Below are 27,601 nucleotides of genomic sequence, written 5' to 3' on the forward strand. Positions count from 1 at the left end.
GAGGCATCATTTCAGTTAATTTTATAACTCACCAGGTTTTAAAGAGCAGGAATGCTTGGCATGGATCAATTAATCAAATAAGAAAGCTCAATGAAGGGACAGCAGGGTTGTTCAGAGACTTGTTTCAAATGTTTACAGGCACTTTTTTATACTTATCACCTGTGTTTAGGGCTCTCCAGGACCAGGGTTGAAGACCGCAAAGAAGAGAAAGTATCCAACCATCACTCAAAGATCATTTTAGTATGTTTTACGGTTTTATGGGTGTTAATCACATGCAGTCCTTGAAAGCCAGCAGGTTTTATTAAAAGGTCTGCTGTATCAGACCTAGGAAACTGGTTCAACCTGTTCAATTCATTAACTAATTTGAACATTTGTAGGACTGGATTTGAGAAACATGGCTCGTCATCATCCTCTTTTAACTTTTTCTCCTGTTTAATTCACTATTATTTCCAGAAATATTAAGAGCTTCATCTGAAGTTTGTTTTCTGTGGGGTGTCTTGCCCTGTAAAATGTACTACTAGTTCCAACAACTCTCGCTCTGAGTGAGTGTGTCAGCATTTCTGAGGCATCATTTTTCAGGCACACTTGCCTCCTGTTTCACTTTTTGCAGCTCCAGGTCCAGACGTTCGATCTCATTTTTGGCGTCAATCAGCTGCTCAGTCTTCTCTTCCCTGTAACACAGTTAATCAGCAATCTTCATTTAGCTCCAGAGACATCGCAACGTTTTCACTTGCCAATTAAACTAATGGAGCCACAATAAACTTAAATACGGTAAATAAATCTCTATGTCTCTTTTTAAATGCAGTACTGTGTAAGTGTTCTTAATAATATATACAGTTCTATATCCTTGCTCTAAGAATGTCTTGCACTGTTTTTTGGCAGAATCTAAATTGTTGGTGTGAATAATGCATCAAAGCCTGAATCAGCACAGCAGACAACAGAACTCTTACCAAAGAGACAGAGGAAAGCTTTTTAGGATCCATTTAAAACACTGGATATTAAAACTTTTTTTTAAATCACAGGTGCCGTTTCCTATTATAATATTTCTCACTGTGCATATAAATAAAACATACAGTTTAAAACTTATATAAATGCATACCTCTGGGGGTAGAGAAACAAAATGAGAGAGACAAAATTATTTTAGTTAAAGACATCTCAGTATTTATCCTATGATATAAATGCTGACAGGGCAATGCAGCAGTCACAAAAGCCAAGATACAAACAAGTGTTGGGGGTGTGCCCCATTTCATGCATGGTGTTTTGTCATACTCATTATTACTGTCAAGTTTGCTTGGGTTAATAAAGGACAAGGCATAAGTCTTCCCTATTTTTCTTTACACTTCCTTGTGCTCGTGAACCTTGTAAGTCCACATTGGTACTCACAGCTCCTGTCGAGTGCGCCTCATTTTGGCCTTGCTGTCTGCTAGTTCCACTGCAAGGTGTTGTCGGTCCTCTTTTGAAAGCAGGGCGATGGGGCCAGGTTGGTGTTCCAGGCTGGAGTTTCTCAATGGGCTTTGGGGCTGCTGGGACTGCAGGTAATCCCTCTCCTGAGTCAACTCCACAATCACCTGAGAGAGAGAGAGCAAACTTTACACATCACTATCCACCTTGTAGTTGTCAAGTAACATTATATGACTTTGCAGGAGATTTTACACCCCTGAACATTGACAAACATGATTAATTTATTATTTAGTTATTACTATCCAAAGAAAAGACTGATAAAAATAAGTCAGGAGGGTTAGTGTGAAAAATAACAGGAGGCTGGCGGGGGCCAGTGTGGGGTGGTACCTCAGAGCAGTTGTCCCTTTCATCGATGAGCTTGCGCAGGTGGAAGGCCATGCTGCGGGACAGGGAGTCCAGGTCTTCGGGCGGCAGGTCAGCCAGCTCAAGCCACTGCAGATCAAACACGTTCTCCTGGTTGTGTGTCACCTGGAACACAAAAAGGATATTCAGTCCCAGTTTCTGCCCCCTCACTACTGCCACTCCATACTGTTGTTCAAATACTCTACTAAGGTAGGATCACTGCCTATGACCGAAGATGAGAAACCGCAATACAACATCGTGAGGTTCTTATTCGTTTGTCAAACGCCCCCATTTCTTTAGCTAAACTACAAAGGGATGGGGAGGGGTTTATTAGGCCTCAATAAACATGTTACATCTGAATTCCCAAATTAAGAAATTCCGTGGCGATGTTGTTGCTCACCTCCTGAATGTGCGAGACAATGGCAGCCTGAGTCCCAATGTCCAACAGCTTGATCTTCTCGATGAATTCCTCTTTGCGTTCACACTGCAACAAGGACGAGAAAGGACGTTCAGCAAGCTATTCATTTTAACAAGACTACAGAGAATCTTCAATCTGGGAGAGATGACAGAAAAACTGAAGTGAAGAGAAGGAAAATAACTCTACTCTAATTTCATACTGGGCAAGTACAACAGTGTGTGACAGTTCTGTGACATTAGGTGCATTTACACTGCCATTTCTGATCCAGATCAAATGCATCAGTATATTTGATCACAATCAGTGGCGTTGTGTTTACACTGCCTTTCGATCTGGATCAACTTTCAGACGCCACAGGGGTCTTTATATGCACACTAGCATGCAAGTCCACACTTTATTATATGCATTTAATTACTCCTTTATAACACCGCTATATATCAAAAATTGTCATTTAATCTCATTATGAATTATTAAGTAAAACCAATGCACTTTCATATTTTTTCAACCTAAGCATTTTAAATAAATGTAAGCTACAATGTTTTTTTGCTAAATATATAATATTTAGCAAAAATATTTTAAATTAAAATACAATTCTATATTTTTGCTAACAAAGTAACAAGCCACGTAGTGTTAATTTTATGGTTTTATTTTTAATAAGGGAAGGGTCTCCGAGTCTGCTTCCTGCCTTTAATGTATATACAACAGTGTGTGACAGTTCTGTGACATTAGGTGCATTTACACTGCCATCTCTGATCCGGATCAAATGTATCAGAACATTTGATCACGATTAGTGGTGTTGCGTTTACAATGCCTTTCGATCAGGATCAACTTTCAGATGCCACAGGGGTCCTCACATGCGCACTATGTCCAAACTTCAATATATGCATTTATTAAATTATATCAAAAACTGTTGTTTTATCTCGTTTTATTATTCTAACAAGTAAGACCAATGCACTTGAGTATTTTATCTTAACCAAAGCATTTTAAATAAATATACCAATATTTTTTGCTAACATAAAATAAGTTATTTTTAACAGCTGAAGCATTTTAAAATTAAAATACAATAATATATGTTATGCTAACATGAAGTAACAAGCCATTTAGTGTTAATTGTAAGAATTGTATAATACTGAAAGTAGATCTTATCTGCACGACTGGTGCAGGTCTGCCGCCTGCCTTTAAAACAACCACAGACGCTCTAGCTTGTACAAAATTAATTATATGTATATATTAAATTATTCTTTTATAACACAGTCTTTTAGAGCTGTATCGAAAACTGTCTTGTTACAAATTATTAAAAAGTAAAAGCAATGCACTTGCATATTTTTTCACAACTGAAGCATTGAAAATAAAAATACAATTATATATTTTTGCTGAATATAAGCCATTTAGTGTTAGTTTTAACAATGTTTTTTTTTAAAGCAGTAGGGAAGTGTCTCCTATCTGCTCCACTGATGTGAAGGTTGTCTGTCTGCCCCGTCTCCAAAACACACTTGAGCCGGTCGAGCGTTTACTACTGACGCTACAGATTAATTTGATCCAGCTCTGTACCATCTCCCTGGGTGGTACATTTGATCCGATCGCCAAGCGTTTACACTGCCATTTCTGATCCTGATCAAATGCACCTAATGAGAGCTTTAGATAGCGGTTTGTTCTGTGCTGTGCAGGTTGCCTGATAGTATACAGGTCCTCTGAAATGTGCACCATCTTCTCTCCCATGCTGACAGGATGGTCGTAAAGCAGAGATTCCCCAATCCTGGGCCTGGAGGACACGCTACTCTGCTCCCAATTACTTAACCCTTCAGACCAAAAGGCAACCAAGAATAATTTCCTGATGAGAAACCTACTCTGTATTCTTTATCTGTTAGAAGGCTTCGAAAGAAGAAAAGTCAGGAGTAAGGAAAATGGGCCAGTATGTATGTGACACTAATGTAAAGCATTCTTTGAAACAAGAGTTGTTGCTCATGTCTCATGGTGCAATTTTGTCAAAATGATCTATGCCGTTTCAAACATTCACATAGACCACCAATATGAAAAGTAACAGTTATTGCCACGTACAGGACTAAATAGGAACCTATTTTGTATATTCCTGCTAATGGGAGTCCCTCCCTCTCTGTGCAGTAAATACAGCTGCCTGGCAGTTCAGCAGAACTGGAAAAACAAGCAACCGTCCAGGCAGAACAGGTACAAAACCATAGAAAGAAAATAATAAAAACAACAACAAAGTAGCAACAAAATACCAGGGGAGGGAAACCTGAGGCAAGCACAGAAAGCCTTGTGGCGAAACTACATACCTTACATTACAAACTGAGGTCAGGTCACTAATTATTTTAGATACTATTTAGACAGCATCGCATTGGGTTAAATCGCAACCCATTACCATACTGTAATTGTATTAAGAAAGACTGCTGTGGGATAATGAAATTGATAGAGGATAAGAGAAATTGATAGAGGAGACAGCCCCAGAGACCGATGGCGATAATTAATCTGATCTACCATCACTGTCTGATAGGAAAAGGCTATGAATAAAACGGACTCTGGGGAAGCATCAGTTTAGGATTCAGAGGACAAAGACTGGAGTGCAGACAACAGCTCAAATGAGAGCTAAATAAGAAAACCGTTCAACTAAGAGTTCAACAAGAGAACGCCTGTAGAGTTGAGACCAGAAGACCATAGGTGCATGCAAGGACTGCGCTGAACTTTCAAAAACACTGGGGGTTGGGGGCAGCCAATGAAAAACAGCTGCAGCAACACATGCTTATGTACAACAATACTTTTTTTCCAGAAACCCACATATTAGCTGCTTTACAAAGCTGCTGGAATGTCTTCAGCGCAGTCAAGCAGACCGATGTACTTTATACACTTTACAGCAGCTGCAATGCTGCATAAATAATGCCTGATTTCAAAGCAACTACAGTGAAGTGGTTTCATTACCTGAACAGCACAGCCCAGCATTAGCAGAAGTAGTCTCTTCATTTCTTCCATGCTTTTACCTGTGAAACACAAGACAGAAATATAGTTGAATCAACTGACTGAGTACAGGGAGAGTCAAAGCCAGCAGTATATTTGGGAATATTTTACAGTATATTTTACATTCTAATGTAATATTGAAAACAGGAATACACATAGCAATCTAAAGCTGAAAATGGTCCATCTTGCACAGGGAGCCGATTGTTATTGTTTTCATGCAGTTTTTTTTTTTGTACATAATTGTACCTGAATTAGAACATGAAAATATTTGCCACTGCTCGGTTTCCATACTGCAGTGAACGCCTGCAGTTGTCAGAATAAAAATGCATTTGTTTGGGAAATGTAAACATCAGATGGATGTTATGAAAAGACAAAACCATCCACCCTATTCCCAAGGGTACTGAATGTAGTCAGTTACTAGACGAGATTCAGAACAAAGCATTTGGTGGAATTGAGGAGCAGTGATGTTGGCTTAGTTTTATTATTTTCAGTTTATTTCTTTGCTAGTTGGATGGGAAACCAAATCTGAGGTTTAAATCTGTTATTTTACTAAATAAATGACTGGGGAATAGGGGTAAAACAAAACTGGAAAGGTTAAAATCCTCTTACAGACATTTGAAATAGACTATTTTTGTTGTTGCTCAATACAAAAGGAACAAGTTCTGCCATCAGATTATTATGTGGGTCAACTGTAAATGTTTTGGGAGGAACAGACATAACATTTGTATTTATGTTTCCAGCCGCTCATTCCATCAGAGCTCTCGTTCTTTACACTACACTTGTGTTTATTTTGGAGGGGGAGGTAGATTTTTTTTTTTTTTTTTTTTCCCTAATGTCTGATCATCAAGATATATTGAAGGCACATATCATGCAAATTCACTCCACCACACACATTTTGGTCTGTGGCATACATGAACATGCAAAACATGCTATCGTGACATGACAATTAAATGACACCGTGGACTGGAAGAATCGAAAGTTCCCCGTTCCTGCAGTCAGCTGTACTATTGCCCTAATTCACCTGTGACACATTTAGACTATCACAAAGGAGATTCCCAGCAACCGTGGAGTAAATCAGAGGAATAATAGGGATTATCTTTTTTTTTTTTCTTAAAATGCAAACAAAATACATAAACAAAGAAACAAATTGATGGTAAAACAATAAATAAGGCCAAATCCATAAGCAAACCCTGATGATACCCTCCGAGCCCTTTTGAACTTGATAATGAATCAGTTCAACTGGAAGTGCATCAGCATAATTTGAGCCTCAAAGCTGCAAGTACTTTTCTGCTGTTCCACTTCCTGAACACATGAAAACAGGAGCATGTGTATCCTTGCCAGCAGACTTCAAGGATGTGTCATCGTCAGCGTTCTGTACCGAAAAACACCAGCCAGCCGGCATTCATCTGAAGCTCGCTCACTGCCAGTCACAGGCCAGAGCGAGCTTTCACTGCATCGGACTGCAAAATGTGCTGCACAGCTGAAACATTTCACACACCACACAGAGTAAAAAACTCCTAATGGAGTGAAAAACGCAGCTGAACTTCATACCAGTCTGTCTAAACTGCACCTGGGGAATAACGGGCTTCTTTAAGTTCTGAGGTGATCTGAAGTACCACATCCAGTGAAGAAATGAGAGACTGTCTGGCAAAGGCAATGGGAGGTCACAGGATAAAAGCCTTGAAACTTTTCCTACCTTTTTATGGCACTTCATATTTAGATCGTAAACTTACACGTGGAATGTACTAATCACTGTTAGGATCCTCAATGACTTGTATAGATTTTGTGCTGCAATTCCACAACCCAAGCAACAGAGCTGTAGTGTCACCTGGAGAAGCAGCCAAGGATACAAACAATCTTCGATTTTCCAGCACCATTTCTGTTTCAGTGACACAAATATGAACCTTCTTTTCAAGTACCCACACTGTGAGACAACAGGACTCCCAGATTCTGTGGTCTTTGTGGCTGCTCTTTTTTGTGCTTGGTATTGTCACGTTTATTGAACGCATGTCAAAGCTGCTGCTGCTGATCTTCACACCCCTCTGATGACAGATGAGGGGCTGCATTTTAATGAATATATTAACTCGAGTAACTGTTATAAACTATATATGTCTATAATCTGATTTAAGGGTATTCAGGCAAAGGAACAGAGAAAGGCTTTACATACAGCACTGTAGAATACATTGGCACCTTATTACAACTACAGACAAATCTTGAAGAAGAAAACTATTGAAGAAAACCTTGACAGCAGCTCGCAGCTATGAACAGGACAAGCCATGGCTGGAGTGACAGGGGCTCTACAACTCAATTTAAACTGTCTTTGTGCCAATAGTTTGTCACCTCATAAATCAAGTTCGGCACCAACCAGTAACACCTGAGTTTGTCATACCTATGGCTATTTCCTGATGGCATGAATCTTATTACAGTCAACCCCCTGGGAGGTATACAAAGAACTGTGCGACTGTTGCAGATTATGTCACGTATTCACAGGATTGGACCACAGGGCGAGTTCTCCTAACTTACAAAATTTCAAAGAGTCTTGCGTAAACCGCATTCACACTTACTTTGAAGCTTGACTGAGGGAATGATGGTATGGCAAGTAATGTCATTTCAATTAATCATTCATACCCATTCAAATTGGGGATTGTAAATGACTGAAACATGAATGTGTGGGTTTCAGCAAGTACAAATGCTCGAGAAAGAATAAACCACAGCAATGACAAAAAAATCTGGCAAAAAGAAGATCTGTTCTTACCTGTGAGTGGGTCTTTCCCAATGGCCAGAACGTCAGGTAAGTTCATGACTATCAACTGCTGAAGGCTCTCCTAAAACAAGAGAAGGAGGGGTCTGCTGTTAAATACATAAACCTCATCTTATGGATGTGTGCATTTTACAGAATGGTTAAATTTCCTAAACTTAAAATCAGTCAAGCACTGTTTCCAGGCTGTGAGCCAGTGAGGATGTAAAGAGGCCTACCACACCCACAGAACCTCAGTGCTACGGTACCAGGCTTCCCCAGCACTGCTTGACGTCAACAACTGTATTAGACCAAGGAAAGGTGTTAGATAGGTACAGCAGAGGGATTAATCAGTTAATGTAACAAATTAAGAGGCCTGGACTAGGAAAGCACTGCTGCAGAGCGATGTAAAACACCCCTTGACCAGGGTGACTTTGGGGGGCAATATTGTGACACTAGCAGCTGTCGTTCAGATGGCACACGTAAGTTCAGAACTTCCAGAAATCTAGGGGTAGAAATATCACTCATTGGATGTATGGTACATAATACTGCTGATGTATTTTTATTAAAAAACCTTACTGTGACCTTACAGCATAGACTAAAATACCAAGGCACTACAGAGACATTTTCATTCCAGCAGAGCTCACAACTACCAATTGCAAGTCATTATTTGACCAATTAATTGACCCAATAAAAATATAAAATCAAAACATTCCCTGGCTCATAAGGTGCTGATTGAGAGATGCCTATAAAACCTTCTGGATTGTGGCCTCCCAGGACTACAGGCATGCACATCTGGCCCAGACCAACATGGAGTACAAATTACACATTAACACCCTGTCACTCCATGGGAGTAATCAATCAGTGAGGAAGGAGGTTCCTTCACATGAGCTCCCAGGCCTAGGAACACCCCAGAGTCACAGCAGGTTATCAGAGAAAGCCCTCTATGAGGTGGGAAAGGAAGACAACATCCCTAACAGGAAATCTATATGAAAGCTGTTTTACGTAGTTTCCTGTGCTCATAAGGCGAAGTTCACTTCTGAGCACAGCTGTAACCCCACAACACACACGTGCTGCCAGAGAGGATGGGCTGGGTGTTTGCACAGTACTCAAGGTCTGCACTCGCAGCTCCCCCACACCGAGGCCAGGTACACAAACAGCAGCAGCAGTTTGCTGCACCCTGTGCATTGTGAGCAAGACTCAACATGCCCAATTAACCCATCCCCTTTACACAAACAATCCTGCTCAGTTTCTGTATGTAGAGCCTTCCAGGACAGGATCAGAGAGGTTTTAATTTATTTATCGATTGATTTAGAGTAGAGAAGGGAGGCCAGTTAGGATTATAGACTATTTATCTTTGTTAAAGCTTTTGGGTGAAATGCAGGCATCACTTCACCTTAGAAATCATTCATTCAATATATTGTGATGTCCCGAAATGCCCTGCACTACCCCAGGCCCTGGGGGAGGATAACTTACAAAAGGAGGACACCTGACCTGTGTTCCCTCCGTGACTGGTTCCCATCCTTCATAAAACAGGAAGAGTCAGGCTTCCTGCTGAGGAGAGCCAGAGAGTGTGTGTAAAAGAGAGGAGAGTGAATGAATAAGAGTTTGGATCACAGTAATGGACTTGGCTTATGAATACAGATTTGCGATTTGGACTGGCTGCTATTGTGTTTGATGTTAGTTACTTGTTCAGAGAGGAACCCGTGTATGGGTTTAGTTAGACTCAAAAGGAGCAAGGTTTTTGTTTGCGGTTCTGTACGTCTGCACACAGAATAAATTCAGGTGTTTTACACTATATCCCTACTTCAGTGTTTCCTAAACCACACCCGAGAGCCCCACGGTGTCTATGTTAGTCTTGCAAAAATGTGAATAAAGAGGTGAATATTTCCAGCATACATGTATGTATTTGAAATATTAAAGCACACAAATTGTTGATGTGCCAGATCTCTGGACAGTCCAGTACAAGTCGATAGATTCCAAAAAGTTACCAGCCACATGAAATCCTGCCTATTGCTGGCTGAATAATTTGGCTTTCACTACACAAACAAATGAAGCATGGAAACTCAACATAGCGGCAAGTCCCTGGCCTCTGCAGGACTCCTCCGTCAGCTGTGCTTGTATAACAGCCATGGCTGTTCTCCTTGGGGTTTCCGGCCTCTGGAATGAGGATATCCTGTCAATCTAATGTGTAACTGCCCCGCCACGTGTAGTAACTTTCAGCTCTCCATAGGCAGACATGGAAAATGCCCTTTTTCCTGATACAAAAGGCTGCCACTTCAGGGAAAGGGTGGAATGCTATGTGCCAGGCAGGAATGCATGAACAACCTTTGTGGGCTTTGTCCCAGCAGAGTGAGCGCACTCCAAAGCCACATCCCCAGATGGCTCAGTGGGAAAGAAAACAACCATCATTCACTGGTACACGTTCTTGCTTCTCTCACTCCCAGGCATTTCTCAGCCTGTCGTGACATTCAGAGGGAGGTGTACTGCCTCGCGGACACACGAAGTGGAGGGTATTGATGTCACAGCACTCTTTCCCTCCAACTGCAAAACTGAACATACCCCTTTACTTGAGAGTGCACAAACTATTAATATGAAAATAACTGGCTCTATAATATAATATAGGCTAATAAACTCCTCAGAAGTTGTCTAGGCAATTTTTCAGACTTGATATGCTTAAAACTAGCTTAAAAGGTTCCGCAAAGAACTAGTTTAAAAGCAGATATTGACACAGGGTAACTATTTAATACAGAGAAGTATCAAAACATGGAACCCAGGGTTTGGAGGATCATAGGCTGGGATTTGTCACAAATTCCTCTAGCTGCAGTTGTAAAATGTTAGGAAAAAATGAACAACATGCAAGCATAAGTGAAAACAAGCACTTCAGTGTGGAGTGTGCTGTGGTGTTACTGTATTGTTGTGCACTTGTCACCTATTTGAAGTAGGATGTAGACTTATTGTAATTTACTTACTTAAACGTGCACTAATACAACCAATACAAAATGACATGTAAGCATTACAAAAGTGCAGTAGTATAATTATACTATATTTATATATTATATATTATACTATAATTATACTACTGCACTTTTGTAATGCTTACATGTAATTTTGTATTGGTTGTATAATGTACTTTTAAGTAAGTAAGTTGCCCTGGATAAGGGTGTCTGCCAAGAAATAAACAAAATTGTATTATTAACGTCTGCTAATTTTAATCTGCGCTATAATAATGATTCCCAAGTAAGTAAACAAATTATACAGGGGGTAATTACAGGCTTAGAAAGCAATTAGAGGCACATATACAATGGAACAGTGTTGGCAAGGTGTCAGACTCACTTCACTATTGAGTGATGATCCAAATTCACCCCGAGATAATGTCATCAAGACAAAACACATTGACTATCAGGTTTTGTGAGGCCAGGAGGGTAGGTAACAGGAGATGAAAGATGTTGCTTTGGATACAAGTGAATTATGCCAGCAGTACATGTCTGCTGTGTACTCAATTCCTTCAATAAAGAAATGGCTCTAAATAAAATATGAGACTTTGACAGCTGGTGCATCAAGGAGAAGACCCATAATGCAACTTTGTCTTTCAAAGAGCTCATGTACACACCCCATCACTTTCCCGGTTAATGCAAGATTAAAGGCTGGGGGGGGGGGGGGAGAAGAGTTTTGTTCATTTAAATTAGAATATTTATTCCCGAACCCTACTCGCAACCTACGCAACTCAGATCCTCGTCCACACCCTGGCTCTCTCCCACCTGGATCACTGTAGCTCCCTCCTGGCTGACTTGCCTGTATCTGTCTCCCACGCGCTCCAGCTCATCCACAACTTGTCTGCTTGTCTGCTGTTCTCCCTGCCTCAACTGGCACATGCTACTCCAGTACTCCGCTCATAGGGATAGAAGCTTATTATGTTCTCGTATTTACAATGTACAGTAATACCAAGAACTGTTTTTTAAAGGTTGTATGCTTGCTTTATATACCATACTATATAGACAGTCGTGTAATGCAGACCTGTAGTTTCTACCCAAATACTCCACTTCACTAGCTCATTTACTAAATTATTGTATTCAGCACTTTGATATACTTTAGCAGCCAGTTCTCTTTTTCTCAAACACACCTAAGAATTTAAGTAAACAGTTATGCTGCTAAAAAAAAAAAAAAAAAAATCGGAGAAAGGTCAAATCTGCTGCTGAGATTACTTTACACCTCATCCTAACCCCTCCAAAGGCACTCAAGTTGGCAAACATAGGGGTACAAATACATTCACGGACAGTTTTTGTATTTTTAGGGGACAATGCTACAACTAGGTTCTATGGACTAATGAGGGCTGATGCATCTTTAGTCTCCACGTTGAATCTTACCAAGAAGAAATAAAGCAGTCCGAAAACCTATGCAAATGGTTTTGAAACCCTTCATTTTTAAATACTTTTATCAAAAAGGGTTAAAATGCAAAGAGGAAGCCTTATAACCTCCCAAGGACAGCCAAGAAAGGCTGTTTTAAGGAAAAGGATATTTAATTTCAGTTCACAGGAACATCAGACACTGTAATTCATGCCAAGACTTAACATTTCCTTATGGCATCTATGATATATTAAACACTGCAATGCACACTTGAATAGTGTGCGTGTGCTCGTGAGTGTGTGCATGTGTGTTTGGGGGGGGGGTTGTCAGTGTTTTTTCCATCCTCACCTAATAACATCTTGTGCTTTCCTCCATTAAAATGTGGTTCATGGACGCATTTTCAGATAAATAATTACGCAATTATCGTCAGATTGAACTTTGCACTAGGTCAACATTACAACATCACAGTTACTACCGAGTTTTCACTCATACCTGAGAACAAAGGGTATAATTCAGCTAGGGACTTGTTGTCATAGCGGTCTACATATTTTCTGGGCGATTCATGTACTGTTGTGCGTCTTGCTGTCACTTGCCCCAGAGTTTGGCTGCGTATGCTTTTATGGTCTATATGAGTAGGAGGGAAGTTATCAACATAGCCAGAGCAGGCTTCAATCTGACACTCATATACAACGGTCTTGGGTTTCATGAAAGATTCAAAAAGAACATATAGAACCTTAAAAGCTACCGAAAACGACAGGTAAAGGGAACAAAAGACAGTGGGCAAGAAGCCAGATCAAATCAGACATCCAGGCATACTTACTTGCAGACCTCACAGTTGGCAAAGGACCTCAAGAAGAAGAATCCATCCAGAGAGTGAGAGTAGATCTTGTCCTGCAGTCCTCCCTAGTGGAGTGCCATAGAAGCCCTACCAGTAGGACACCTCGGGTTCAGCTAGAAACCAACCCACCACTTGCCAATTGTGGCCCCAGCTCCAAAGTGACTGCTTCCTACCAGGACTGGATAAATTTGACTTAGGAAGGAGATCCTCGGTTCAAACTGTAACAGGGACACTTGAGGGACTACGGGCATCAGCTGTATTCCTTCTGCAGTAACTGGCTTTGCCTCTCACTCAGCTGATGAGGACACCAACTGAGTCAAAGAAATATGTCTTTGAGAGCCCTGACAACAGATATACATTTGACAGACGGAGTCTCTGCCTTCACACACAGATCATACAACTGGGTCCTGGGTTACAATGCACTATAGACCCAGACAGCCTTTGTGGATCTCATAGGGCCCAAGATATACATACTAAAAGAGGAGACATTTTGAATAAGTCAAATTTGCAGTATGCTTGGGGGTGGTTATTCAGAATGGCTGTGTACATTGTGCATGTCAGGTGAATGTCTGCATCACATTACCTTTGTGTGTTTCAATTTTTCTTCCACCTCTGCGCCTGTCTGTGGGGCTAAGCAGAGACACAAGACACCCTTGAGAAGCACATACGCACTCGAGGGCAACTTTCATCCTGTGTGGGTTGTGACGAAGGAAGGGCCTGTTGTCTAGGTGAGCACCACCACAGCTGAAGAGACCGAATCCCTTGTGACTCACAGAGGAGGGGACCCAGGAGTACGGGGGAGGAAACTGAGATGCGTTACTGTGGCGACAACATTATTCAGTCGTGTTATCTTACACATGCCTTTTTGACAATGCAACCTCCGGGTTAACCTGCTGGGTAAATTAGTAGACAACGACATGATTATGGAGGTTATTAAGCTGTATTTGCTGTATGATAAATTGACAGCACAGATAAGATCTTTATTTTAAAGGCCTGTGTCATCACATACCTTCTCCACAGACTGCCAACCAACAGTCAAGGGCTTACAGCAGGCATTTTCCAAACTTATATTAGTATCTGACAACTGTTCCCTGTAAAGAAGGCAACACTGGTTCATTGCAGCTTAAAAAAACTGACAGCGAGGACTTTGAAGCAATGTCACTTTACTGTAACTATAACTTATTACTTTTCGGTCATCTTTTCGATAAAGTTGATGGCTGATTTTAAATGAACAAAAAACAAAAGTAGGATAACAAAGTGCCTGTGGGAAAATTACAGCCATATCCTGTTGCAGAATAGCAGCCATCAATAACTGGCATCACAGGGCTCTGTTCTGTAATTCCAGGCCTCAGTCAACATCATTGGAAATGCTGAAGGCCACCTTTTCATGTCCTCTTTAATAAAACAATCAATCAATTAGAATGATGCAATCCCAACTGATCCAGTGCTGTATTTGCAGGTCAAGTCAATAATGGCACATGCAACTTTTATTAAAAAAAAAAAATCCATTCTGCTCTAGTCAGTGCAATCCAACGGGTGCTGCATGAAGAAGGCACAGAGAAATTCAATGTCATTACTGTGAATGGCCTCTCTCTATGCCCTGGTGACCTAGTTAAAGAGTTTAAGCTGTTACTCAGAGGGTTAACAAATAATCGTATGAATGTAGGAACTGTGTACATTAAATTATATATTATATTGTTACATTATATTAAATAGCAAATTTCTCAAAACCATTTCATAGGTGCCAAAAAAAGCCCTATAAAACACAAACAAGTCCATCATTAGACATAAAAGTTTGAACTTAAAACTACACCAACTTTGGAAAATCACAGTTAGAAAATCAGAAAGAACTTTAAATGTAGTAATTCACTTTAATACAGTTATGTAATTTATTTACTAATATATTATCCCTCATCATTCAAAATATAGTTACCAGGCTGCTTAGATCCAAACAATGTAGATAAATCAGTAACTGCAAGATAACACTCATAAACCTGCCAATGTGTGGTGGTCATAATGAAAAATAATTGGCATTGGAATCCATACAGAAATAAGGAAACTGGCCCCTCTGCAATGTATACTTGCCATCCTCTTACAATCAGTTTGTGCATCTGCTCGGTCACCTAAACGCTTTACATAACAGACCTATGCAGATAAAAGCAACTAAGCTTACAAAATACCAGTCCCATTACTGTAAATGGAGGCTTCATAGGGTATGAATCCCAACACCTGTAGAAAGACTCGTCACACAAAAGGTGTGCGAAAACAACATTTTGCAACAAATGACGTTAAACGTTAAACTACTGTCGAGTAGTCACAGAGTGAAGCAAGTTATTTAAAAAGACTGGTAGTACAGATGGGAACTCCTGTGGGTCCATGTGGACAAACAGGTGCACAGAATTAATCTTTCAATCTTATAATTAAGTTTCTTTATTGTATGCCTGATTTGAAGCACTTAACTTTATCAAATAACCAGGCTGTAAAGGAAATACCTCATGAAATAATTTTGCACTGTAATTTTCAGGATTGGCAATTGTGGAACCAGTAAACAATCCTTATCAGTCTGTGGATAATTTGTGCCTGTATATGAAATCTGAACCGGTTTTGCCTTTTTTATTATTTTATAATTAACTCAAGAGCTTTCAAGATTCACATATTTCAGGATGTTCGAACTCAGGCTGGAGATTGTAGTTTAAAGTCGAAGGTGATGGTTTTCATATCAAAGCAGCAACAACAAAAACTAAAGAATAAATTGAGAACTTAAATATTTGAAAGTGTAAAGACTCATTTTGAGAAATAAATCACCGAAGATGAAGATTGGTCCCTTGGTCATAAAGATTGAATTAAAAAAAAAAAAAAAAAAAGAAAATTGATCTGAAGAAAGAAAACCTAATATTCTAGGATTGGAGACTTTAGGCATTGCAAAGAAAACAGTCAGCACAGACCACAGTGTTTGGAAGAGGTCCAATAAAGGTGTTCTGTTTTGTTCAAAGTAAAGTTTTATGAGAAGTTTCTGCTCTGTTCAAAGTTACAAAGCAAACTCTTGTCTTAGAGGTTATTTTTTTATTAAAAAACAATGAAGATTACAGTTTTAGATTTCTCAAATAATACCAGAGTCAAAAACAGGCAGTTGCCAGAAAACCAACCGAACAGAAGCCGTCCCTCTCCAGGTACCGCATCACATTCTGGTGCTGTTGCCAAGGTCCACTTGAATGATGAATCTGGATGACACATTTGATTCTACCATCATGCCCATCAATGGACAGGAGGATATCTGACCATACCAGACCTCCATCTTATGTAGTGTTATTTTATTGAATTTTTAAGCATAAAATTCAGTTTGGAAAAAATGCATCTTGCCCCTGGACACGACTGAAGTTTAAAAAATGGTAAAATCAACTCCAATTTGATTATCAGACATGTTCTGATTATTAGCTTATGACAGCATTTACAAACCCCATTAGAAGGAATTGGAGGTCAAGTATTACATGCCTGTATCAGCCTGAGACCGCTAATGAGATGACCCCCTTAACCCTACCTAATTTAACCGCCAAGATTACAGGACTTGACGCTGAGTTTTGTTGTTTAACCCAGAGAATCAGGAGACTCCTTAAACAGGAGGAAAAATAACTTTCTGGGACTGCACATAAAAAGAATGACCAATTATAATAAGGGGTACAATGCCAAACTGAAGCCTACAAACTCAGCACTTTTGAAAGTTTTATATTGGTGCTTTAAAAGCATTAAATATGTAGTTCTCAGATTTGGGCCAAGTTTTTCCACACTGTGGTGAACCTCAAAAGACACACCCCGGTGTATTTTGATATTCAATATGCCGTGAAAGTGTACTTCAGCTCGTCACGCACAAGGTTTTATTACTGACATTAAGCTTTTAGTTCAAGGTAATAAATTATACTTGAACTTTAATGTCATGCCATAGAAACAACGGGAGGAAAAGCTCATTCAGCAGAGGGAGTTTCTAATTCATTGGAGGTTGTTTTTGATTTCTCCAAGAGATTTAATTGGCCGCCAGGTCATTAATTGTCTCCTTCGTTCCATAGGTTTTCAGATCCTCAGTCCAAATGAGACTTAGGACTTTTCCAACTATTCTCAATGTGCAACCCAGGTGCTTTAGAGCCACACATTCCCATCACACAAGACGTTAATGTCCAGATCTCATTTTGGTACTATGGAAAATGATACGATTCAAACTTCCTTGGTTATCATCTCCCTCTCACACAGCCTTGCAGTGTCTGGGTTCTCGGGGGAATCCTTACAGGCTATTGAGAAGCAGCAGCCTAGTGGAACCACTCACTTCCAGCTGTTCACGTATTAACAGGCAAAGCGGGGTTAAGAAAATGGAGAGGAAGCTCTACTAGGGAAAGATGGATATGAACAAGACCACAGTGGGAAACATGTAATTTCTTTCAAATAAGCAGCAGCCTTGGCTAGCATCATTAGATGAGATGAGAGGGAGGCGTCTGCCTTAGTTTCTTGCAGTAAGACTTATGTTACTGAATCTCACGGGAAAACATACCAGTTATAAAACGTATAATGTCATTTTTTCCTCTTTTCTAATTTGTGGTGCATTTGTGGATTATTAAACATAGGCATAGCATGCAAAAGAGGGTAGGCCTGAGATTTTCCTCATGGACCGCTTTAACCTTGAAAATCCAAACAAAGGTGAAAACTAGACTAGTTCTGAAGCTGAATTAGCAGACTTAACCACCAGAAGAAGGACAGTGAAAAAGATCTTGAGCCAAGAAAGAAAACGGCAGTTGATCATGAGAACGCCGAAATATTACCTGTTACGAATGCAGAAGTAGAAGACGCAGTTAAAGTGTAAACAGAAGCCGCTAAAGGATTGAGTAGAAACCACTTCCACATTGAAAGCAGTGCACAGTTTTGAAAAATTGCTTCCATTAACAACAATACATGGCTGAAATGCCGGGACTTTGACCAAAGTTGAACATTTTCTAAGCCTACTGGGCAAACTATGCTGGTCGCTGTTCTAATGAAGGAGTCAATGAGATCAATTTAGATGTGAATTGTCCCTTTGTTCCTTTTCCTTGAATCTGAATTAACAGCTGAATTCTAAAACCCATGTCAATAACTACACAATTTAAGTTTTGACAAAAAAGATCCCTACAATAATTGTTCATTTAAGAACAACCACGTTGACAGTCACCAGTGGTAATCAAGTTTCTGATTTAGTCTGTTACTTATTTCCTTTGCATGATGCTCATATATAGATTTTTTAAATGCAGTACTTTATTGTGGCTTTCAAAGGACATAACACATGTCTAAATGCCCAGCAAACAGGTTGGTCCCATCTGCTTCTGACTGAAAAACATCTGTCCATCATCAAACCTGTAGGCAAACAGCCCATCTGGAGTTAAAAGCCCTCTACACAGGAGTCAATGTGGAAAAACCGAGTAATAGGATTGCAGCATGGCAATACTTTCCTAGGTGGAAACATTGGATAACTAGGGTCAGCCACATGTTTGCTTAGTATCCACAGGGTCCAAAATGTACATTATATTGTTTTTTTTTGAAGTCCTATATGGATTGTCTATATATTGCCAAGTCAAGACACCCATCCTCTTTTATAATCATTGGGAAGGGGGGAATACACGGGGGATAGTCCTTTATATTACAGATGCAGACCTGCCAACCCTGGACATTTTGTTTTGAGTAGCACATCAGCGGTGTAAGCTAAAGACACTTAAAATTGTTGTGTGCGTATGCACAACATTCCTCAACCTGTCCACTAGAAAACAATACATTATGCATATACTTAGAATAACAACTGCTTTATTACATTGTTTTTACGTTAACCTGGTGTCCTGGTATCAGGATAGTACTCCCTGATGTACTTTATATTGAGAAAAAGCCTAAGTAAATTTTTAAATAGAAACAGCCTCTTTAGCTACATGAAAACATAAGTCTATGTAGCTCATTGCTGTTTACTTTAGCTCTCAATACAAAAAGATAAGATTTAAATGAATAAATAAAGTAAACAGCAGCACAGTCAATGAATAATACCTAAAATAGTGCACTTTTGTTCTAGCTAACCTTTCTATGCCGTGCATGGCTGCAAGAAGGCATCACACACGTTAGTTGTGTTTCCAACACTCAGACATGAGAGTGGAAAGTCAGAAGTCTGAAGAGGAGCAACAAAGGCGCTACAACCTAGGCCACGGGTAAGGGGGCTGCCGATGCCCTCTTTGGGGTCCACGGGTGAAGGCCTGGTGAAGGTTCCAAGGGGGCTTTGCCAGGCATTTCTGGCAATTTCATAAATGTATCTAGCACTAGAATTATATAAGATAAACAGTGAACCTAGTCAATAATCAGCCCCAGAGCTTCGTTCTATGGGTGATGCTGTTAAATTCAGTATTTGTAATCCTCCTTTTACACAAGTAATTACGGTATATTCTATGTTCAGTATTCTAATACTCCATGTACACGCGTAATTGCGGTATATTCGTTTTCCTAGGATCTTGCGCAGTGTTGTTGTTGTGAGGGAGAAGCAAAGCGGTTACTGTATTGAGAACGAGTAATATGTGGAGACAATAGACAATTGTGTTACAGTAATCTCGTTGATTTAACAGGTGCTTGTAATTAAATAATTTCTCAGCTCTCCAATAACATGTTTACAGTTAACATAAGTGTTTGCGGTTTACTTGAATTGTCACAAAGGTTTCGACTAGTAGCTTCTGTTCCAACATGCGTCTCGACTCATGTCGCTGGTCTACCAATGGACGTGACTTCGGGGGAGGACTGTGCATGAACTCCACTCTCTGCATTGCTGTGACTGTACCTATGGCGCTCTTCACATACCAGTATAAATACACAGGGGATACTCTCGTTCCTCACCGACCCCCCATTCAATTTTTTTTTTATCAGTTGCCAAATTTACTGCAAGTACTGCTTCATAACGCATAAACATTGAGATGCTTTATTTCACATGTAATGAATATACATTCAGCCAAGACTGTTAGTGCTCGACTTCCCAGCACCGCAGCTCTGCATCAGGGCTTCCTGCTCACATCGAGATTGACATCAGAGCAGCGTGCAGTGGAGCCTATTGAGTGACAGAGTGAGGGACAGGAGGCGAGATCTTGCCTCCCAGCCTGGGAGAGTGACATTGTGACATTGTTAAGCTTCCATATTTCGATCCTGGATTGGCACTGCTCAATGTTTTAATCAAATTGGGCTAATAAAGGCAAGCGTGCAAACCTTCAGCCCTATTTTTGCATATTTTGGTTACAATGTGTACCAGCGTACTTTGATGTCAAAATGCGTACAGGACGGAGACGGTGGGTGATGAGGTTGAGAGATACATGGACCAGCAGGGGGGGACACTGCCCTTGTATGCTCACCAAGGTACGAAGACGCTGACAGATGGCATGGGAGACCAAGAATTCCTATAAAGCAGCTGTTCTGAAAAGGACTGCCCCCCTGCAGGCACTTTGATTGCTGGTCCTCAGGAGACAGCATCCCAGAACACAAAGTCCACCCCCTCCCACACCCCCTCTGTGTTGAACACAAACACCAATAAACTCCAGCATGACGGGAGGAATTTCAAAAGGGACGTGCCGTGCCCCCCTGTTGCTTGTTTCTCCCCGGCAAAACTCTGCTGCTTTTCTTCTCCCTATAGCCCCCTTACACTTTTGAAGTTCCTATGCAAGAAGAATCCGATCAGGAACAATGAACATATGGATGGGCAAGTACAAAGAACAGCTGTGCTCGCATGCTTTTACCCGCCAAAGTAGCCTTCACTACAAAGCACAGACAACTGCTGCTAACATGACATCAATGGGAGAGCAAAAATGGACCCACTGGAAATGACTTGATGCACCTCAGGCTAATCGAGGTCCACAGACACAGCTCTGCCTTATTGAAATGAAGCTATCCATGCTGAGCTTTTGTGTTATTTTCCATGTACGTCCCTGTTCTGGGAATGTTCAGGAGTTCCATCTAGACACTCACACATACACATGGTATAAAACAGGAAATCTAAAAGCAGCTTTCATGGTTTCTCATTGAGAGCATCACAGGGTAGGGCAAACAGTAAACAGAAAAGATCAATTGGTCAGGTAAAAACAAGCAAAGAAACAATACGAATAATCAGCTGTTGATTAGCAGTTGATAGAGAGAGGGAGGGAGAGTTTGTGCAAGTGATTCTATTGTTTCCTTAAGGTAGCAGGAGTTAGCCCCTTTACACAACTAGTAGGCTACTGCCCACCCTGCCTCTGTGCTGGAGGGCTGCCCACACTACTGTATTATATCCTGGCCGTTTCTGTCCCTCACAAAAGCCCCAAAGTGCTCCTGCAGTCTTGTGCACGTCTCCGTGCTCCAAGTCGGCCCTCCTTCTAGTGTTCTAATGGTGCAGGTGAAGGGGTCATCAGAAACCCAACACTGCTGGGAACCAGGAGCACCCGAGTTCCACAAAGACGAGAAGCAAACACTGGGCACAAATCCCTTGTAAACTGTGCGGTGCACAGCTCTTTAACAAAGGAAAGAGAGCTATCAGGGTGGATGCAAAAGTTCAGTAGACTGTTGCATAACACAGCTTGGAGTGGAGTTTTCCATTAGACTTCTCCCTTAAGTCTTCCTCAACTCCAAGGGTGTCTGACAAAATATCTTAACCCATCGAAATCAAGACATTTAGAGAAAAGACGCAAGATTTAAAATTTATGATAGTCAATCCATGAGGCCTTATAATTGGTCAAAGAGCCTAATACGAAAGGAGACAACATATGAATTCACATCGTTCTACCATAGCCTCGCCACGAATTACAATTTCCCTTTGGTTATCATCATTGGGGTGATGAACTCATCTGCTATATGATACCAAGGCAAAGAACATCAATGTTGTTACACTTGCACAGTCCCACTGAAAGAAAACATTTAACTTGTGAAACATTGCAAACGATATTCTCATACTGTGAGAAGTACAAGTAGTGGCTTATTAATGGAGTACTTTAGTGATTTTTTGAGAGAAAATAATGGCAACATTATGACGGGTCAGTCAGATGTAAACAATGCCACAGTGATGCATTGTATTACAGGCTTTACATTACGCACTGTATAGTTTTTTTACTTTTATATTTTGGGGAAGTATAGTTTTTGTGCTGCGATCTGATGCCAGCTGACTTGTGGTACTTTTTTAAATGGACATTGTTAATTTTGTAATTTTAATATTATTTTTATGTAATACATTGCTATCATATGAACAACTACACAAGTAACCCAAGATAAAGGCATCTGTTAAATGGCTTAATAATAATTACAAGAATTACAATTACAGTGCAGCCTCTAAGTAACCAAGGAAACCCTGCACACTATAAAAAGGCAGTTTCATTTACAGATGTGAAAACTGCAGCAGATTAACAAGTTAAAAATAGTCCCTAGTAACTCATTATACCCATAACGAATATCTGTGATGTCCTTGTATTTAGCAGTGATGTTGTGCAACAAACTGTGCACGCTATTGCTATCCAAGGCTATTTTATTACTTCCTGAGGTTATACAATGAAGTAATAAATATATGACCTTGTTTTTGTCATGTCTCGCCTTATTACCTCGTCACACTATTAAAATGCCCGTAACCTTTTTGGATGAGAGTAATTTCTAAAGGGTTTCTGTAGCAAATAGGACAGGGGATTTTCACTTACAAAAGCCATTTTACAAACTCAAAAGCATTCAATAGACAGGTCTTATCTCCCCTCGTCTTAAAGAGCAACACAGATGAAGCATTTGTTTGCATCTCCAACAAACGAAGAATAAAACCATTTAAAATAATGTACCAGTTTAAATCTTCACAATAAATGTCTGGGGTTCTGCGATCAGTTAATGGATTATAATTTCTTTGATGTACTAATTCACAGGAACAGAGGATTTCAATAATAATTATAATACGAATACCTGTTACTACTACTACTAATAGCAATCCTCAAATCTTGTAAATACAATAATATATTTTAAATGATCACATGCTGATGAGAAACTAGGAGCCGAGGGCAGATCATATTTCATCCTGGATCAAAGACTGTTAGTACAAGTTCAAATATCTCATTAAGAAGCATGAGTTGGCGGTGTCAAGTTACAGCAACTTGGCTGACGAGACCCTCCTAACAATAGCAGGAGCTCACTGCTACGTCACAGAGCTTGGCTATTGTTTGGCTACTGCGACAACATCAAGCTCCACAGAGCAGCCGGTTCACTGCGCGATAGTGCCAGGGTGGTAGTTTAAATGTTACTGCTTATGGTCTGAACTCGTATGGATTCTGTTTTTAAAGCTTTTTAGACTTTACTTGGCATGCTGGGACCTCAAGAGTAATACATTCAGTGCACATAGGTCAAAGAAACTGTAATATGATATACCCGTGTAACAATTTCAGCTAGTAAAAGGATTACCACTAAGAATTATTTTAGACTATGTAGTAAAACAAACATTATTCCATTGTATTTCAATTCCAGGTGTTTTTTTCGCTCAAGCAGCTGGTACGCAGATCTCAATTAGCACTAGACATGGACTACGCCATCTTAAATAACACTAATGTTTATCTGCATCTTTGAAAGTAGTCAATTTCCTTGATGTTTGTTCCAGATATCTGCCATTGTGAAGTAAGGACACATTGCATATTGATTATATATCTATTTGTTCCTGATATTATAGCTTAACACCTCAAAACCCCTTGTATAGTTTAGCCTTAATCACCCTTTGTATGGTTTAACCATTATTAAATCTTTGTATTTCCTCCCAGGGCTCGTTGCTGTAGCTGCCGTCTCAGCTGCCATACCTCCCATGCAGGTACAGTGGGATTCCACTGTAATGAGCACATGGACACCGGGGTTAACGGTGACAGACTCCAGAGCAAGAAAGGAGGCGGTGGAGGGAGGGCGGAGGGTACCTGGAGGCAGTGTGGCCAAGCAGAGGAGACTCCCAGAGGCTCGGGGAAGGCAGGCAGACAGAGCAGGCCCTAGACTGGCAGGGGTCCTAGGAGAGAGACAGCTGTTCCTACTCACTCCTAATTCATCTCACAGCAGGCCCGGCTAACAGGCAAGCGCACAAACACCATGCAGAGAGGAGCGTAGAAACAGCGCACTGGGATGCAGATGTTTCTTCAAAAGAGAATCGCTACCCCACATTCACACTGATAAAAATCACATCAGCACACTTCAGGAAGGCTCGACAACATTTTATTTTGCTTTTTAAATATTTTTTTCCTTATCCTTTTTACAATTATTGCAATATATCACATTATTCTTACATACAACCCCCCATTTATACAACTGGGCTCATACTTGAGCAATCTAGGTACGGTATCTTGCTCAAGGGTATGACAGCAGCACACCCCACGTGGGATTGAATCAGAGTCCAGAGCCATGACCACTACTCCACACTCTTACTTTTTAGATATCCCTCTAAATATCCCTATTTCTGCCTTCAAAGCAAATTGCCCATACAATCCAATTCAATGTGACAGTGGTTAACCACACCTTTCAACTACCTACTTAACGGACAATTAGTGGAACAGCATGGGAACTTGTCGCTAAGATACTGAATCTTTGTTTTTAAATAGCGCTTTCATCTTCCTGTATTTGTTCAGGGTAGGTAGACCTTTAACATCTATTGTAAATCAATCAAATGCAGCAGGAGGGAATCTGAGTTTCTGTCAGGTTTCGAGAAACAAATCTGAGATCATTACGAACACGTTTCCTGCACACTGCGCGCCAAGATAAATGAATGGTTAAAAGCAATGTGGCAGGGGGGAAAAAAGACAAACATACTTGTGGTGCCCCACCGAAACTCAGCTCCATGTGACACATTTTGGATACTGTCAAGTGCCATCCGTTTCTCTTAACATAAGCAAATAAATAAAATAATCAATCTTCCAGAAAGCTCAAAATCAATCACTCCAATTTCAATTGTTTCCACTTGTATGTGACGATATCCTGCTTAACAAGCAGAGATATGAGCCAGATAAGGGAAGAGCAGGCAGCAGTGTCTTATCAGCTGCTACCGTCTGGACAGGAACGACCGTTTAATGTCGCCTGGAAAAAAAAGGCCCAGTAAATCACGAGGGGAGTCCACACCAGCGCCTTCTTGACAGCGGGATCTCAGCAGTGACGAAGGACCTGTGCTAAGCCTGGGCATTTGGAGCTGTGCAGCGTTTAACCCAGTGCCCCTGCATAGGCACTTGAGAACATCTGAAAGGTTGCAGAGGACAGAAGCTATTTCAACACATCAAGCAATCACAAACTTTCCTCTGCCTCCTACTTTTTAAACGCACGGGAAACAGGGTGAGAATCTCGTGGTACAGTTTACAACCTAGGGAGTAAGAGAGGGAAATGTCAGTCCAAGTACCTTTCCTGTACAAAAACCAGTGTAAAGAGTACATGGTATACAGTGCCAGCAAAAATGCTCTCCGTTTGTCCAACCCATAGTCTTAACACTGTGCTCTTTCAACACAGAGAAATCCACGCCTCAGGCCATTAATAACATTGTGCAAGCATCACAGCAAATAGGAGGGAACACCCACCCCCCAGACTTGAACTGGGTTCATTAAAAAAAAAGACCATAAACAATTCTAAATAAAAGCCTTTCCATCCCAGGGTAAACTTGTTGACGTGAGCTCAGATGGTAAACAAGCAGGCCACTCAAAGCGCTTCAGTTATAGGCAGAGTATTTTTATTGAAGACCTCCAGGGCAAGATGAAAGTAGAAAATTATGTTCAGGGTGAATGCCATCTTGTGGCTTTAATACTGTTAATAAAAGGAGAAATTTCACTTATGTGGCAAAAATTAAAGGGGTTCATAACCTAACCTGGCACACTTCTAGCTAACAAGCATCTGATGTCTCAAATATGTGCTGTAAATGAAATGAGTGGCAATTGAGATCAGAAGATTGTGCTTGAGATAAGAAACTTGTCTCTGTAGAAACAATACCTTTATAAAAATAGAAAAATCACACACACACAACACTTCAACTCTTTCACCTCACCTTATCCATTTCAATTGCTCTCCTGGGAATATTTTCCTTTGTGCAAGTTACCATTAATGATAACGTTTTTAAGCACAGAGTGTGTTCCAAGGAGGCGATACAACTAAAATGGACAGAACATACTCAAATGACCAAACAAATTACGCATACAAAGAGTTAGAGTAAAAATCAAAATGACCCGATAAGGATAATGCCTTGGTTGTCTATTTTCTATATGGTTGTGCAAAATCAAATGCTTCAATTTGCAGAGAAAAATGGTTTGGTAAGGGATTAGATATGGGTTAGACTGGCTACAAAACAACAGGAAATAGGAACCGAGCCCTGCTGAGCTGACCAGCCGTGTGAAGTAAAACAATATGGGGGGGATTACCACCAGCATTTTTACTCGAGGTAACCAGACTTTAACAATCACTGAAACACAAAACCACTAGGTGCCTCTCTCTCTCTCTCTCTCTCTCTCTCTCTCTCTCTCGAAACTGGCATTTAGTGCAAAGGAATTCGTCTAGGTAGGAACAGAAAAGCAAAAATGACATTTTAATGAGATGAAAAGGGAAAGGGAGTCAACACGAGCCATTAAATTCAGTAGAAGGTTGTTTCAAGTGAAAAGGATAATTTGTTTTTTAACCAGCAAATGTTTCCTTTAACCAATTGAAGGAAACCTTTCAAAACACCCTTCGGTCCATTTCTGAAGCCAGATCGTTTATCAAGTGAAAGCCACCAAAGCTCACTGAGGGTCTCGAGGGGGGATGTAATTACGCCAGCAAGCATAACACAGCTGTCTGTAATCAGTTAAGCATAAGACCCAAAGAGACCCCATACATGAAACGGCACAGGTTTGCTTCATCTAACAGAGCAAGGGTTCAGCTAAGCAATGCACCACAGATAAAGACAAGAGGCACTTTCCTAGAAAAGCGTAAACGAAGTTTAATAATATTATCAACAGTAATACATTCCTCACAATGATCGTAGCACACAGCTTCTTGCTCCAGAGATTTGCAGGCTTAAAAAACAAGCACACTGCAGCTACACCACTGTGATGGACCGTCAGTAGCAAAATCAAGCTACATCTTGTACCTCCGTTTCCCCAAACCTAGTGATCTAAAGTCAGGGTGTCACCCCAGCCATGAGCAAATCCTGTGGGAACACTAATGAGAGGGACACTGCTGCCGTACAATGCTTTACATTGGTTGGAGTCACAAGCAAGGACAATTAGCTCCACAGCCTTTACTACAACAGAAATATTAAGACTTCCTCATGTTCTCTTCATAGACGTATAACCAGAGGGCACAACCACAACAATCATCTGTCGCCAATCTTGCAGCACATGACATAAGCAGATTTGAAAATACAAAAACAGAAAAGTTACAAACAAGATTTCATTTGGCTCACTGAGTCTTTAGCAGCTCAACCATCCCAGAGTTATTTATCTAACCATTTTGTACACGAACTCCAGGAGAGAGATACAGTTACATCCCCCAA

General features: G+C 40.5%; 1 protein-coding gene across 1 annotated transcript in view; it reads right to left on the minus strand.

The window, feature by feature from the left end:
• Positions 1-27,601, minus strand: part of ccdc88c (coiled-coil domain containing 88C) — a 77,128-nt gene that overhangs the window by 33,312 nt on the left and 16,215 nt on the right. Inside the window, exons 4-9 of the mRNA XM_066694648.1 lie at positions 7,944-8,013; positions 5,153-5,211; positions 2,204-2,287; positions 1,789-1,929; positions 1,384-1,568; positions 590-671 (exon numbers count right to left, since the gene is read on the minus strand). Coding sequence (XP_066550745.1) covers positions 590-671; positions 1,384-1,568; positions 1,789-1,929; positions 2,204-2,287; positions 5,153-5,211; positions 7,944-8,013 — 621 coding nt within the window. The remainder of the gene's footprint in view (positions 1-589; positions 672-1,383; positions 1,569-1,788; positions 1,930-2,203; positions 2,288-5,152; positions 5,212-7,943; positions 8,014-27,601) is intronic.

The sequence above is a fragment of the Amia ocellicauda genome, chromosome 21 (assembly GCF_036373705.1).
Source record: "Amia ocellicauda isolate fAmiCal2 chromosome 21, fAmiCal2.hap1, whole genome shotgun sequence".
NCBI lineage: Eukaryota > Metazoa > Chordata > Actinopteri > Amiiformes > Amiidae > Amia > Amia ocellicauda.